General features: G+C 42.0%; 1 protein-coding gene across 1 annotated transcript; it reads left to right on the plus strand.

The window, feature by feature from the left end:
• Positions 1-47: 47 nt before the first annotated feature.
• On the plus strand, positions 48-13327 carry LOC107219443 (chromosome transmission fidelity protein 18 homolog). Its single transcript, XM_015657668.2, has 11 exons — positions 48-331; positions 805-1035; positions 1162-1294; positions 1374-1566; positions 1665-2086; positions 2216-2470; positions 2597-2937; positions 3068-3315; positions 6733-6995; positions 7206-7479; positions 13007-13327. Exons 1-11 carry the CDS (start codon positions 250-252, stop codon positions 13196-13198), a joined length of 2634 nt encoding a protein of 877 aa, XP_015513154.2. The 5' UTR covers positions 48-249; the 3' UTR covers positions 13199-13327.
• Positions 13328-15289: the final 1962 nt, after the last annotated feature.

Here is a 15289-nt window from a genome sequence, read left to right on the forward strand (position 1 = left end):
TTTGAAACAGAGGAAGAAACAGCTGCACAGAACGTGGTTGCTGTCACGTGGTTTGTGTCACGTGGCTGTTGTCACGTGGTCAGTGTCACGTGATTCGACGGCAACGCCGCTGATTCTGGAATCGCCGTCGAGGAAATTATCGCGCGCGCTTTGACAGGATGGTGTTATGAAAGACAAACTGTTTAAATTATCGGATTAGTCTGTTTGAATTAATTAATAAGTTAGTCACTTACCCAGACGATTTGAAAAATGGCTGACGAGTTTCCAGACCCTGACGAGGAGTTCGATTTGGTTCACGAAGATGAGTACGAGATTTTGAGGGAAATCGAAGGTAGAAAACATAACCTCTACGGATAATAAACATGAGATGTAGTTCACCAAAAAATTGAAAGGGTTTCAAATAAACATTCACCGTTCTCTAGTCTCTTAGATTAAAAGCGAACCCTGTTCACTATTTTTCTCCTTTATTCCGGGATTGATTGTTGCCAACTTGAAAAATTGAGGTACCTAACCAAACCTAACCAATCTTTTCACAGCGGTTTATTTCATATTTTCGTTGTGAATTTCGCTATTGCAAGAAGAAATTGTTGGATTTCATTTTCGCGTTTATAAAAATGTGTATTCTCAATGTTTCTTAAATTATTTTGCATCAGACTGAAACAAAAATCAGATGAACAGCCGTTATAAGAAAGAAAATTGTACTGATTCTGATATATTATTGAAATCTTATTCTGATAATTTCTTCCACTATTCCAAACTGGTGAGGCGTGAAAATCTTTCTATTCGCAAACTGTTTTTTTACAGGAAAAAGTTGCAAGAAGCAGTTAAACTTTTCCCAGACCAGTGAAGTCAGCACTGCGAAGCCAACGTCGCAAAGAATAGAAGTAGCACCAATTCCTCTTGATCAGTCACAAAGCGTAAATTTACCTACGCAAAATGGTCTTGATAAGCCGAGCACTACTAGCAATAAACGTACGATTGAAGATTTATTTGGAGATCTTAAGGACCTGATTGGAGATGAAGATTTTCAAGATGGTAACGTTCATTCTAATTTACTTGTTTTTTCAATTCAACTAAATTTGTTTGAAATCTCCAGGATCTTTCCATTCAATCCTGGCTCAGTCTTAAAATCCAATAGATGAATAATTTCAAATTTCACAGTTGCATGTTGTGAGCCCAAGGTGAAGAAACTTTGTTGGGATCAGGAAGTAGAAATCATAAAAAAAATTGTTGCTGGCAGAAAACGGGAAGCTGATAAATGGAAGCCCATGAACGTAAATTCCAACCTTCCGAGGTAACTGATGAAGTATCAGTATATCAATTTCTGAATTTTGTACAATCCCTTTACTAATCGCTTTTTTACTTACATGCAGAGATAGCAAAAAAGATTCAATTTCTATGAGAGTTCCAAATTGGAATTTTGTCGCCGTCACTCGATGTAGTGACAGTCAACGTCTTTACATAAGGGTGAAGAGTGATAGTAAATGTACTGTAGTCAAAAGTCGTCCAGCATCTGGCCTTTTGTCCGTTTCGTTTAGTAAGCTGAAGGCAGAAGCTGAAGAGATCGTAAGTAGAATTAAAATGGAATAGTTGTTTCGGGAATGAAAAGCAAATTCAATGCAATACTAATTATTCTGTAATGACACATAATATTGATTCAATAGATGGTGAATGCTGCAAAGAAAATGAGTGAGGCATCTGGGAATTCAGAGTTGATTCCAGCCGCGTTTGGTCACGAATTATGGGTTGACAAATACCGTCCTCACAAATACATGGAACTTCTCTCGGAGGAGGGCGTAAATCGAACTTTCCTTCGCTGGTTAAAGTTGTGGGATAAAATCGTATTCCATCGTGACCCCGTCAGACGTAGAATAATGAAAACAGCGCCAAAATTTGGAGATAAAAAAAAAAGTAACACAGCTGTCGAGGGCTTAGATGAGAAAGGGTTTCCAGTACCTAGAATAGTATTGCTGAGTGGGCCCCCTGGGTTGGGAAAAACTACTTTGGCACATTTGGCAGCTAAACACGCTGGATACAATGTTATTGATGTAAATGCAAGCTCAGACAGAGGCACCAAAGAGTTCAAGTATGTTCAAGCGACCAATTTTTATCTCATATGTAGAGACAATCGTCAAAAAATTCACATGTTTTTGAAACCGACATTATAAGTTGGTGCTAAATCGTACTTCATTTCGTTTTGCTTATTTCTTTCAAGGGCAGCACTCTACTCTGCGACACAAATGAAGGCTGTCATGGGGAAAAACCCTAAACCAAATTGTCTAGTCATGGATGAAGTAGACGGGGCCCCACCAGCGTCGATAGATATTCTTTTAAAATTCATTCATGGCAAGCTCGAAGAGGATACTGATCAACTACCAAAAAGAAAGAAAAAAAAAGAAAAAAAAGAATCGACAGGCTGTCGAAGGCCGATTATATGTATCTGCAATGATGCTTATGCTCCGTCTTTGAGGTAAATGTTATTTCAGAAGTTATTCATTATTTTAAAGTGATTTGGGATGAAAATTTAGCCAATTGCTGAAGCGATAGTGAATTTGTTCTTCATCCAGCTTACAATCTTGTAATTTGTTGTTTGAAGGGCTCTCAGGCAAATCGCCCTGGTAATTCCAGTATGTGGTGTCAGTGCTGGACGATTGGCTGGTCGTTTGATGGAGATACTGCACAGGCAGGGACTAAATGCTGATCCTAGTGCCCTTGTGAGCTTAGCAGAGCAATCAGGGTGCGATGTAAGAGCTTGTCTTGGAGCGTTGCAGTACATGGGTGGAATTAAGGCTGGCCAGAAAGTATCTATCGCCCCAAAAGATGTTAGGCGAGGAATTTTCGATTGTTGGAGAGAGATATTGCAGGTGCCACGAGACAAAATTGGGCCAATGAATATTAAGGAGAGGATTCAAAGAATTCTACAAGTGGCATACGGCGGTGAGAATATTATTATTATTATTGTCGTTGTTTTTAGATTGCAAAGAGTTTAAGAGATTGTCTGAAGCTTGAAAAGCTAAGAATATCGTTGGAAATTTCAATGTGAATGAGAAATGCAATTTTTTTTCAGGGGAGACAGACCTCCTAGTACGAGGTGTGTTTCATAATTATCCTGAGATACTTTTTCGAGACGAAGGAATGGAGACCGTCGCCGCAGCTTTGGACTGGTTTCAGTTATACGATGTGTTAAACGACACTGTGATGTCTCAGCAGACCTGGAATCTGATGCCTTATTCAAACTACGCATTTGTTGCTTGGCATTTTGCTTTCGCTGGAATTCAGAATCCAAAGCTCACCTACCCTACTGTTGAAAATGAGGTAAGTAAGACTTGACTTGGACGATTCCCCTGTTCAATGGTTTATTCAAAATTTGAAGCTTCGGCGGTACAATTTACTAAAACTTTTGACACAGCCGGAATTTTTAAGAGGTGAGTGTAAAAACATAAATTGCCTTTTGTATCTTTCCATAATTTTGTTATTGTCCAAACGTGCATTAACTTTTTCGTGATAGCTGAATAAGGTCGGTTATTTTAAGAAATATCTCGTATCACACATGCATTCATAAAGGATTTGTAAAGTGGAAATCCTTATAGAATTTCTAACATGTTGCTATTATTCAAAGTTTGTTTTCCTGGGAACTGAACGAATTGGTACACTCGAAAGTTAAGTGACCTTACGATTTCCCGGAACATATTTTCCACGGAGATATTCACTATAACTGCTTGTATTAAAAATTTGCTTCTACTATACATTTGATTTATAATGTTTATACGGTAATTTCTTGGAAGATATCACAATATATATTCATGATAAATTGGCTGACTTTTCGCAGTGAACCAACAGTATGTTATAATACTCCCTAGGAGGCAGTTCATGGTGATTGACGCGACTGTTTTAATAATTAGCGTAAATTATTTTAGCCAGTAAAGAACCGCTCTGTTTGAAGTTCAAATTCCTGTATAATTACACCTAAATTTCATAATTATTATTCCTGCTCTTGCACCGTGACACACCTTCGATATGAATAATTAAATGCAAGGTAAAAGATGACATTTACAGTATAACGTTCATTAGTTAATTGCTGCATCGAGTTTGTCTGGTGACCGGCATCAAAAGACGTCACTTTCCGCAGCGCCGTGCCGTCTTCTTCTCGAGACGAGTAATAATGGATATTCATTTGAAATTGAGATTTAACGCGGTACCGCCGAACCGGCTTACTCGATTTCATCCAATTTGCAATAATTCTGATTATACGGCTGGCGCACAACGATGCCAGTTGGCAGGTGGCAGCCACCTCGGTCCTCCGCGGCGATGATGGTGACCGTACGCAACACCTACGTACATTATTACAAAGGTACCTTCGAATTTCACATCAAGGGACGTTGTTTATACGCGGGCAAATCAACCGGAGTAAATCCAGACTAACCCTTCCAGTCGCGGGGTGTTTTGTATTTGTAAATAATCATAACTCTGAGAGAGATGGGGTGAGAGAGAGAGAGAGAGAGAAAGAGAGAGACGGGGGCGAAGAGATAGAGAGACATTTGTAACGTCAGGCACTCCGCGTATTTATCGCTGTTGTTGGACGTTTGTTGCGGCAATAACGGTAATGGCTATTTCCCTCTCCTCGCTCGCCCCCGCGTCCCTTTCGCCATTCCGCGCGGCCACCCCGTTCGTCTCTTCAACCCCCAGCCCTGTAGTTACCCCTTGCAAGCGATTTATCCTCCCGTAATTAGCGCGCGTAATAATTAATACGGCCGCGCATTGTGCTAATTATCAAGGTAGAACCTTTTAAGAAATGAAAGAACATTCGAAATAAAACAAAGGCGAAGTTGAGTCGAGTTGAGCTGAGTCGTGTTGTGTTTTAGCTTGTAAAGAGAGCGCGTAGTGGTGTCAGCTCGGGGTGTGTTTCTACCCGTTGCCTATGCGGTACGTTTATATACGTACTGCAGTGTGTATGCTGCACGACCGTCAGCAAAGCCAAGCAGCTATCCATCAGGGTGCTTTTGTCGCCCTAATGAGAGCTTGAATTATTCAGCTTAGACCTCCGCCCATCCCCCTTCCCTGCCATACACGCCTCTCCCCGAGCCCCTTTCCCCTCCAACCTTATGAGCTTTACGCTTACTCCCACATCCGAGCCTTAAGAGAGATTCACACGTGCTCGCGATTTTTCCAGACGCTTGGTAATTAATCCACCAATCATCAGCTATTCGGGAACGCGCGATTTTACGATTCTTCTGTTCCAATTGTTTCACAGAAATTCATCTGAAATCCGTACTCGAATCGATAAATGAATGTTTTGGAATCGTTTTGAAAAGTTTTGTTTCCCTTACTGTACCAACGTTAATGCTTAAGTTGAGATTTACGCTCCGTTTTATCAGACGTGATATAATTTTCATCGTTTCTAATGGTGTGTTATTGGCTATGCGCCAAAGCTAACTTCTGCACAAAGTATTTATAATATAATCGCGAATTACAATAATAAATAATCGGCGCCTAATGTGTCACGGATGCGCCTGAAGCAACATACGTTACACACGAAGGTGAATCATTGCGCGACTCAAATACTTAATTTTGATTCTTAGCATCAATTTGAAGTCAGTGCTGTGTAAGAAAAATATTTCACGTGTGTAGGTTGACAGATGAAAATATCTCTCGCCCCTTGTTAAGCTAGAAAAGAAACGACATAACAATGTCTATGATTAGGGTGAACCATCCAGTTCGTGCTTATGAAAGAATCAGTAGTTAATTCCTTCTCTCATACTGTACCGGAGTCAAACTCTTATTGCAAATATCCTGCACTTTCGAAAGCTTGCGGATAATTTTTCATGCGTAGGTACAGTAAGTTCGTAAAATTAACAAACCAGCGAAGTCGGGTCTGTAGGAATACTGGATAAAGTGAAACGCTGCACTTTTGCGCAACAATTGGCGCGGAGTCGATTGCATGAATGTAAAGGTCATGCGAAAGCGACGGGTTAACGGCGGTCGTTCGATGCACATTGCACTTCGTGTACGTCGAGGACGATTGAAGTTCACTCACGGTATCGTGCCTGGATTTACTTATAATTTTTTCTTAGCCGAACACGTGTGAAACACCTTTTACTCTATATGTATAATACATACCTCCTTCTGTCAGCCACTTTCGCGAATATTACGTCCGGCTTCTCCAAGACTAAGCAAAGCTCATTTTCCCCGAGATAATTGCTCTGTGATACGGAGATATTTACATGCCTTTTTTATCTCTCAACGCGGACGAGAGCGCAAGGTAAAAAATTGTCGACGGATGAAAAAAACCTCCGCTTTACATCTGTACAAGGTATTCAGGTTGGAGGTACAAAGATGGGTCGAGATATATACCCGCTTTTCTCTCTTTTTGTCATGCCAACTCGTCGTAGCGATCGCATCAGTTGGGATCGCATAATGTGGAAAGAAATTGCTGTTCGCTCCGTGGATATTGCCGTTTGCATAAATTGATCTGTGTATTCTTTTTAAACGAGGACGGTGCGACTTTGGTGCGCACGTGTCGTCAACATTGTAAATTACATTTATGCGCTTCGACGAAGTTCAATAGAACGTTTTAAAACGTTCAATTGAAATTCGACGGTGTATACGCATAATTTAACCGCTACAATCCGCTGCGAACGAATAAGCGTTCAGAAGAACGTCACCTTCTTATCCTGCATTTGGTCGGTCACTTAAATTTTCATTCCTTGAGAGAGAAAAAATCGCTGTTTACAGGTGAACCAAAAGTTAGCTCGGACCAACGCCATTTTGAGGGTGACCCGGCAGGCTTCTGGCATTGATAAAATGGCCTTGGTCTTCGATTTGGCCCCGCTCCTCACAGATCTACTCACGCCGTCCTTAAGGTCCGTTTCTTACCACCTATTCTCTCACGCGGAGAGGGCCGATCTTGTCAGGCTCGTGAACGTTCTTTTGGACCTGGGGCTTAATCTGTTCCAGGACAAAACTCCGGAGGGTGGTTACGTCTACAATCTTGAACCGTGAGTGTGTTATTGAATTCAGCTTGATCTCCCCTGCATCAAAAGACCGGGATTCTTGATTCGTTGCTCTTTACAGCTGAACCATTCTCAAACAAAGAAACCCCCGTTCTCATTTTCAGAGATGTGTACAGTAATCTACTCTGGTTTTATACGCGGTAGAAAACTGGGTAGTTGCTTGTTTATTCACTTTTCGTATTTTTCATTTTTCAGGAACTTGGAAGAGGTTGGAACTTTTCCGAATTGTAGAACGCGGCGCAGTCTTACGTACGCTGTGAAACAGATTCTCGTTAGAGAAATCGAGGCTGCCCGTCTGAAGAAGTACGAGGTTGTCGCCACCGCGATATCGGACAGTAATATCAAGGCCGGAGCGTCTGTGAAACCACCGGAAACACAGAAAAATTCGGATACGCCGAGCACACCGACGGTACCAAATCATCTGGTAAGATTGCAGCCGATCACAACGCAGGTGACGCCGGAATCACATGTGAGTTTGTTCATTCTCATTCAGATCTCTACCGTTTGCAATTCGTTGCAAAAATTTGTCGCAAATTACTGTCTCTTTGGTGGTTGGCAAATTATTTTACGTAAGAATATTGGTAATACACACATGGAATAGCTGGTGATTGTGTATAACGTCGCTTAAACTGTCAAATAAGCCGAGTGTATCAGCGCTGAAATTTCGCCATTTGCAATTTTGGCAAATTAATATCAGCATTAATGAATCTGAGTTACTAGTTAGGTCTGCCGCACGTGTCTTGTAAATTATGTCGGCGATCGTAAATCTTGGGACGGTTGACGGGGGGTTTTAATCAAAATTAATTATCGCTTCCAATACAATTATTATATTGAGATGAGCTACAATACTCCCGAAATTGTCTTTGGTCTTGATTAACGGAGGGATTGGGTTGGGTTTCTGGTACGTTACGCCATGTCATTATACTTCGAGAATCCGAGCGCAATTTTCTCTGTGCAAATTTAACCAGAGTGATCGCGTGAAACACCGCCGATGTCTGAACATACATTATATAGCTATAATAACTATTGCAATATATAAACTAATTCGCCATACGATATATATATATATATATTATATAAAATATATATATATAAAATTTCTACGATTCTTCATTACATCTTTTTCTTTCCTTTCGGATGAAACAACGGAGAAATTCTAATAGAGAGCTAAATTGTTCACCATTGATTCAATTTTCGTCGATAATTACAGTGTACGGAATTAAAAACAAGGTTAAATTGTGTAAATAAAATTACTTGTTGGTTGGTAATTTGGTATATACTTAAAGCAATTTACGATCCAGAGATAAGTTGGTAATTCAGTTTGGCAAAACTTGAGGTCTTGACTATGCGGGCGTCGATTTCTCGATTGAATTTCTATTCGATTTGCAACATTTATACGGTATACAATTTCTATCACAGAAAGTTAGGAATCGTTATATTTTCATCGCTCATTGTAGAAACGAACATAGCAACATTTTTTCAAACCACATTAGCCCGGAGTTTCCAATTTATCGGAAAATTCAAACAACCATCGAGTTGATCTGTAAAATGCGATCCAGAATTGTAATTCATCCTTCATCCTGTTTGTTGCACGCCAAATAGTAATCGGAGCTGTTTTGGAATTTTCGGATAACTAAACTGTGTAACGATACTGTGATCATGTTCAAATAATTCCCTGACAATTTCCATTTCATCGTCGTCGTATCTCACAGTATCCATAGGCGACATTGTATATATATTTAGGTATAACGTATCTATGATATCGAAACGGGCCGCCGGCCTGCTGATGCCCCGGGTCAAATATGCGGCACCAGAAGAAGCGATTCGTCGAACCTAATCGTCGTCGACTAGCAATAACGGCGTATAATTGCTCGCTATGACAATATAGATTAGCTGGTATGTGATATATATTTAATGTCTATATAGTCTGTTCATAAATTGAATTCACTTATTCTCTACGACGGCTGGAGTTTTTTCAAACTCTTTACGATTCCCCGCTCTTAGTTTGGTGATCGGCTAGTAAGTTACTAAAAAATTGATTATTGTGGTTTTTTTATAAAATCTAAACTAGGTGCATACGCATGCTTCTCAATTCGTTTTAAGGACGGTGGGGGGCACAGTTTGGAAGGTTTAAAATCGTACCTATTTTTAGGAGCTTTTTTGTTCGAATCGAAATTCAAAAATCCAGCCGTGAGCTCGAATCGATAAAAAAAGTTTTAAAGATTGTGTCAAAATTTCAAATCGATCTGATAAAAATGAACCGAGGAATCTGCGTCACCGGATTGAAAACGCGATCGTTCGCAACTTGTACGCGCTATGCCGCCATTTTGTTATTGATTTCAATGAATAAACGCTAAAATGTTCTTGGAAACTATAAACAGTAAAGCCCTCATACTTAAACTGCTCTAAGTGTTTTCATTTTTTATTTAAAAAAAAAAATAACTCCTAAAAATGAGTATGATTTCAGATCGTACGAGCTGTTCCCCCCTCCCCCACCCCCGTTCAATGACTTTGACTTCAACTTAATTGAAACATAAAAGATCAATTCTTTACGTTCGATTATATATATTATCTCTAATTTATCAAATATCTTCCATCGTTCATAATGCGTGTAATTCTAAGAACCGCATTAAATATTTTACGCTTCAAAAACTACTCGTACAAGATACGTCCTTTACCAATTGAAGGTAATTCAACCAGACACCGTCGTCCGAACGCGTCGTCACACAACTATTGCATACACAGGCACACACGGGTACAACGTACATTACAGAGTCCGTAGGACGGAACGGGGGTCGCATGCAGAGCGTGCGTTTATATCATACGTGATACTTCGGTGGCCGTAGGAGAATCCCCCTCCCCTTGGGCGAGGTTGGATCTGCCTGGTGGCTCCCGAGTGCTTCGGGATTCACTATTCATACAAGCGACAATTAGATAGGCATTACTATGGGATGGCCGAGGGCTGAAGGAGAGGGGTGGTTTACACTGTGCACGGCACGAGCTGCGGTGGATGCTGCGTGCACCAGCAGCGTCGAGACGAAGGAGGCGAGTGTCAGCGGAGTACGTTGCGGGGGTGAAGCAAGAGGGTTGAGTCAACCCTGAGCCCAGTGTAAACACGTTTTAATAGGGATTCGCTCGAGCGAGCATAATAGCCTCTCGTACCCGCCTATGCCTCTCTATCCGTATCGCCTCTCTGCTTCCTCGCCTCCGCCAGCCACCCTCCCGCTCTTCTTGAACTTTCAAATCAACCCAGACGGTGCAACATGGCACGCCATCTTTTTTCAAAACTTGTACGATAACTTACGTGGAACCACGTATTTTTCCTTTTTCTTTTTTTCATTTTATAACGTGGAAGTATTGTACTCTGAGAAACACTGATAATTGCAAGTAAATTGACTTTGTGTTGAAATCTTGTCAAATTTCACGTTGGTAAATATCGGCAGAGATATGACAAAAAAGCTGTCCACGCATTACGGCGTACTAGGTTATAGGTATGTATGTTCTTTGGGCGCTAGGTAAATGTCGATTTGAAATTTAAAAAAAAAAAAAACACATCGCTGCTCTCCTGTCTTGATTTTTCCCAAAGCTTGGAGCGATTTTGAACGTCCTGCAATAGATATCATTGTCAATATATTTCCGGATGAATAAATTCTATTCTCTGATAATAAAATCATCCCCCACTCTAAAGAAAAATGAAAATCCGAAAACCAAGAAACCATAGTTGCTCTAAATCGCAGAACTTTTCGTGCGCCTGATAAAAAACAATTCTTCATTTGGTTCAAAACGAGAATTGCAGTGCTGTGAATTACTTTTTTTCCCGAAAATTCTCCGCATCTGTAGATATAAAAATTTCATTCTACGTATTTCACACGTACAAGCCCCGCTGGTTTCTGTTTCGGCATAATCACCCTGTCAAGGGGCATTCGGTATTGAGTACAAACACTTACTATTAATCCAGCGTACATATTGTCCAGATGGTTCTTGAGAAATCGCTAGTACACCCTCGGCGTGCCCTGACCCGAGTCCGCAACCACCGGGAATGTATACGAGTATATTATACGTACGGATAACGATGTATGCGGGCAAACACAAGTGCAGAAAAATTGCACAGCTATGCGCCGATTCTCTCCGACATCTCTCCACGTTTATATAACATACACCTATAGCTAAACGGAAAAGTTCCCTCGTATTAATTTGTCAATCCGGACGTCCGGCCCACCCGATTGTCCGTTGCTCCGAACGGCGGAATGCCATCTACTCCTTCTATTCCCTCTCATTCTCCGCCCATCTTGTCCCGCAGCACAGACGCTACGAAGCTAGAAGAGACGCGGATGGCATAGCGCTTGTGTCTGTACGACGTTGGATAGAAACGGTATAATAGCCCGTAGGTACATTAGGGACACAGAACAACGGCATCATCGTCCGGCGGATCGCGGCGGTCGGTTGTTCGGATGGCTAAAGACGGATGCTGTGGACGGACGGATGAAATAGACGGTTGAATCGCGTGGGTTGGGCAGGGATCGCAACCGTAGTCGAGTTTAACCAAAGGGACGTAATCGCGGGGGCGTCGCGAGGGGTTCAAGTCTATGGCGGCGGCGCGGCGCTACGTGGAGCGTCGGGACGCCGGACGTCGCAATCTGGCCGTTCCGCCCCTTCCCCGTATCCCTTCGTCCTCTTCCTTTTCCTCTTTCGCTTCTTCCTCCTCTACCTCCAGGCGTCGTCCACCATTCCGGTGATAATGCTTCTGGTACACGACCAGAAACGTCGACGACATTTTATTACTCTCGGGCTAGTTTTACGCGCGCTAAAATATATAACGTATTATATGTAGGTATGTCGTCTTACTTCAACACCCTGGACGGAATAATTTATCACACGAAATTTCACGCTGCGTTGCTTGTCAGGTCGAAGACCACGGGTACGTTGCATTCACAGCGTTTATTACAAATTGCGAAAGGAGGAGAAATTATGAGTTTAGTTTCCGTGGTAAGACCGTTGCTTCGTCGATAACGTAAATACGTGTTGTAAATAGGAACAACAAAGTACGTTTACGTGTAAGTAAAATTTGAAGACTGGGAGGGTGGGCGCCGCGACGTCCAGGCGCCCTCTTGTTTCTTCTCCTCGCCCCGGGCATCCCCGCAACTCCCTCGGCAACCCCTCACGTCCGCTGGTCCTCCACTTACCCTTAACGACGTTGCCGGCAAATAAAAGTTGATTTTTTCCATCCCCGCGCTTTCCCTCTTATCCTCTACCCTCGCCCTGTCCTTCTCTTTTCCTCCTCATCCTCCCGGATCCCCACTTAATCTTCTCGTTCTTTCTGGCGTATTTTCTTCCAACCCCCGGGCTGACCACGTATCTACACCTACATGTAAAAATCTTACGTCGATTATACAATACACTGCATCATTCTTGAATGTGTGCGGGGCCTCGGACCTGCCAAGGCGTAAAAAACTCACCCCCACCAAATCCCGGATGAAATAAAGCTTTTACTCTTAACATCGTTCGAAATTACGTTAGTTTTTATACCCCCTGTATATACATATACGCGATCTTTCTTGGCTCGTGCAGCTGCCAGCTCCGATCTGCAGCTCATAAACAACTAACGATAGAATTAGACCAGCATGTATAGAAACTCTCTGGGACTACACGCTGATGCTGCTGTTGCTGCAGTTATACCGATGTTTGACAGGTTGAGAAAATCAAGTTTAAAACTCACTTTGACACGGTGTCGACGTCGACAGTGATCGATGGCTCAGTCGGAACCTCGGTCACTCTCTGTCGCCAAAATTAAAAGGACCCGCCAAAAGTTTGCCAACCCAACTGACTAGGGACGATATTTTTTGTCCGAAGATTAATCGCATCGAAACCCATTGCATTGATTGTTGTTTGGCTGTGGAGGTTTGACGTTACGGCATGTACACGGAATTTAGAATAACGACACAAGCGAAATGCAAGAAAGGAGACGTGCATAGGATGATTGTTAATTCTCTCTTCAGCAATATCTCGATTTCTTCGGACGTTTGGTGGTCAAAAAGTCACCCCAGAATCAGGAATCTACCGGCGGACAGAACAATAGCGTATCTCCTGGAACGAGGCAGGCTTTATCGCGGAGCGACGTGTGGTTCAAGTATAAGGAGGGTTACAGCAACGCGGTCAGACGGAAGGTACGAATTCGAGATCTCCAGTAACAGTAAGTAATCTGGCAATCCGAGTTGCAGCGGCCCGGAGAGGTTTCATCGAAGGACCAAAAAAAAAAAACATCTCTTCCGTTTAATTTTAAATACGATAAATATACAGGTCATCCATGAACACGAGAGTGAGATTTTATCATTTTTTAATGTAGTAGGTACCGTAAGTCTTGTTGTTTTTATTACTATTATTATACGCGCCCATCATTGATAAAGAATTTTATCGCATTATTTTACCACATCTTGGAATGATTTTAAAAAGTAAAAGGAATAATGTATACAGGATCTCGAGGCTTTGTGTTTTATTTTTATTTTGAAAAAGTGTCGAATATAAATATAACAATTCCGTAGTTTTGGAAATGGGAATGTTCTTCTTCTTCGTTGAAATTCTTCTGCCGTTGCAGATTGATAATCCCCGTTAGAATACCTATGCTTATTTTTAACTGATTTCACGATGGCGCATTATCATCCTTCAAGACCCATTTTAGGATCGACATTTTTCCTAGAAGAAAAATCATGGAACATACGTGTGCGTGTAGATACATTCGTTTCATGATCGAGGCCACGTGCATCGCCACTGTCAATAAGTCAAATAAAGGCTAGAACTCTGATAAATACGCCGCCAGTGACTTGGCAGCACACCATAATCTCCCGAGGATCAAACCTTGAATCCCTTTCAACATATTCGGTAATCCAAAATCGTCTCGCTCCTTCCTTCATCCTCTTCTGTACGTGAAAGCGTGAATAAAACAAGTACATACAAATAAAAATTCAAAATTGCATTTGAGGTATAGTTCGTTTTTTATTCTTTTCTCTCGTTTTTCTTAGAATACATCACAGTGCGTTGAAGTTTTGTGTTCAATTACGGTTTTTCGACGCGATATAAATTATTGTCAACTAAGTACACTGCGCGAGGATTCTCGACTGGTGATTTCTTAATATACAGGTACGATGTTTCGTCTTTGGTCCTAGTTCGGTACGTGTGGATTTGCTTAACCCGTTTTATGAATGTGACGGAATTAGGGGGATTATGAGCCAGGGATCCGAGTGATTCCCTGGAGATCCCGAAGAAGGATATTTCTGCGACGCGTGCCCGACACGCACTTAACGAGACGTACCACAAAGTCCAATTCAGTGTAAGGTGCAGTATCAAGAGCCACGCTTTCTCCCAGCTACATACATAGTCCAGTACCAGTAGGACGTGCGTGTGCAGTCCACGTGTGTATGTACATACCTATCTATTATATGCATATACCCACGTTAGCGCAAACATGATCGGCGCGAAAGCATCCCCAACAGAATTACAAATTCAATAGCGCTCTGCAGACGCACCTGAGTCCGCCCTCCAGGCCCCGTCCCTCGCCTCTTTCCTCCGACCCCTTTTCTCCACCGTTTAGCCATATCGCCATAATAATAATTGCCGTGGTTTATAGGCGGCCATACGTCGCACACTCGACCCCATATCCACGATGCTCGGCGTATACGTGTGCTGCAATCGTATGCGCGATCCCCCGGAGTCGCGGCCGCGCGTGCCAAATGCCACACTCTCGCGTTATAGCCGAGCAACCTGCATATGCAACTCTCGGAATTGCTAATTTTCACCTTGCGTTGGCGTACGCGCTTTTAGTCGAGGTTGCAACGAGGTTACCCAACACCGCGCTGCCGCGTACCGTCTGATTCCGTTTTGGAACACTCTGAAACAGCTGGGATTTCGACTGGCATTCAATTCCGACGAATGTTTCACTGATGAGCTTAAAAGTTTCGGGGTATTTGCGGGATCTCGTCAGTTCGAAGGGTGAGAACTTCTGATAGTTTAAATTAACGATGGGTCGAGTACCAAAGGATTTTAATTATCAACAGTTTACGGTATACACCCGTCCCATTGCCTCATCCAAATTTCTTGCCATCATTTAGATCCATTTGGAATTTCATTTCTTCGGTAACTTGCACCATTCTAAATTTATATCCTTAGGATTGGCAAAATTCAACACAATCAGTGGTCAATATATATCAATATATCATAAACTTTGACCATTCTGAAACCAGACCCGCATGATTCATACGTATTTGAGTTGCTCGTGCACAAAATAT

Source organism: Neodiprion lecontei, chromosome 1, assembly GCF_021901455.1.
Source record: "Neodiprion lecontei isolate iyNeoLeco1 chromosome 1, iyNeoLeco1.1, whole genome shotgun sequence".
Lineage (NCBI taxonomy): Eukaryota > Metazoa > Arthropoda > Insecta > Hymenoptera > Diprionidae > Neodiprion > Neodiprion lecontei.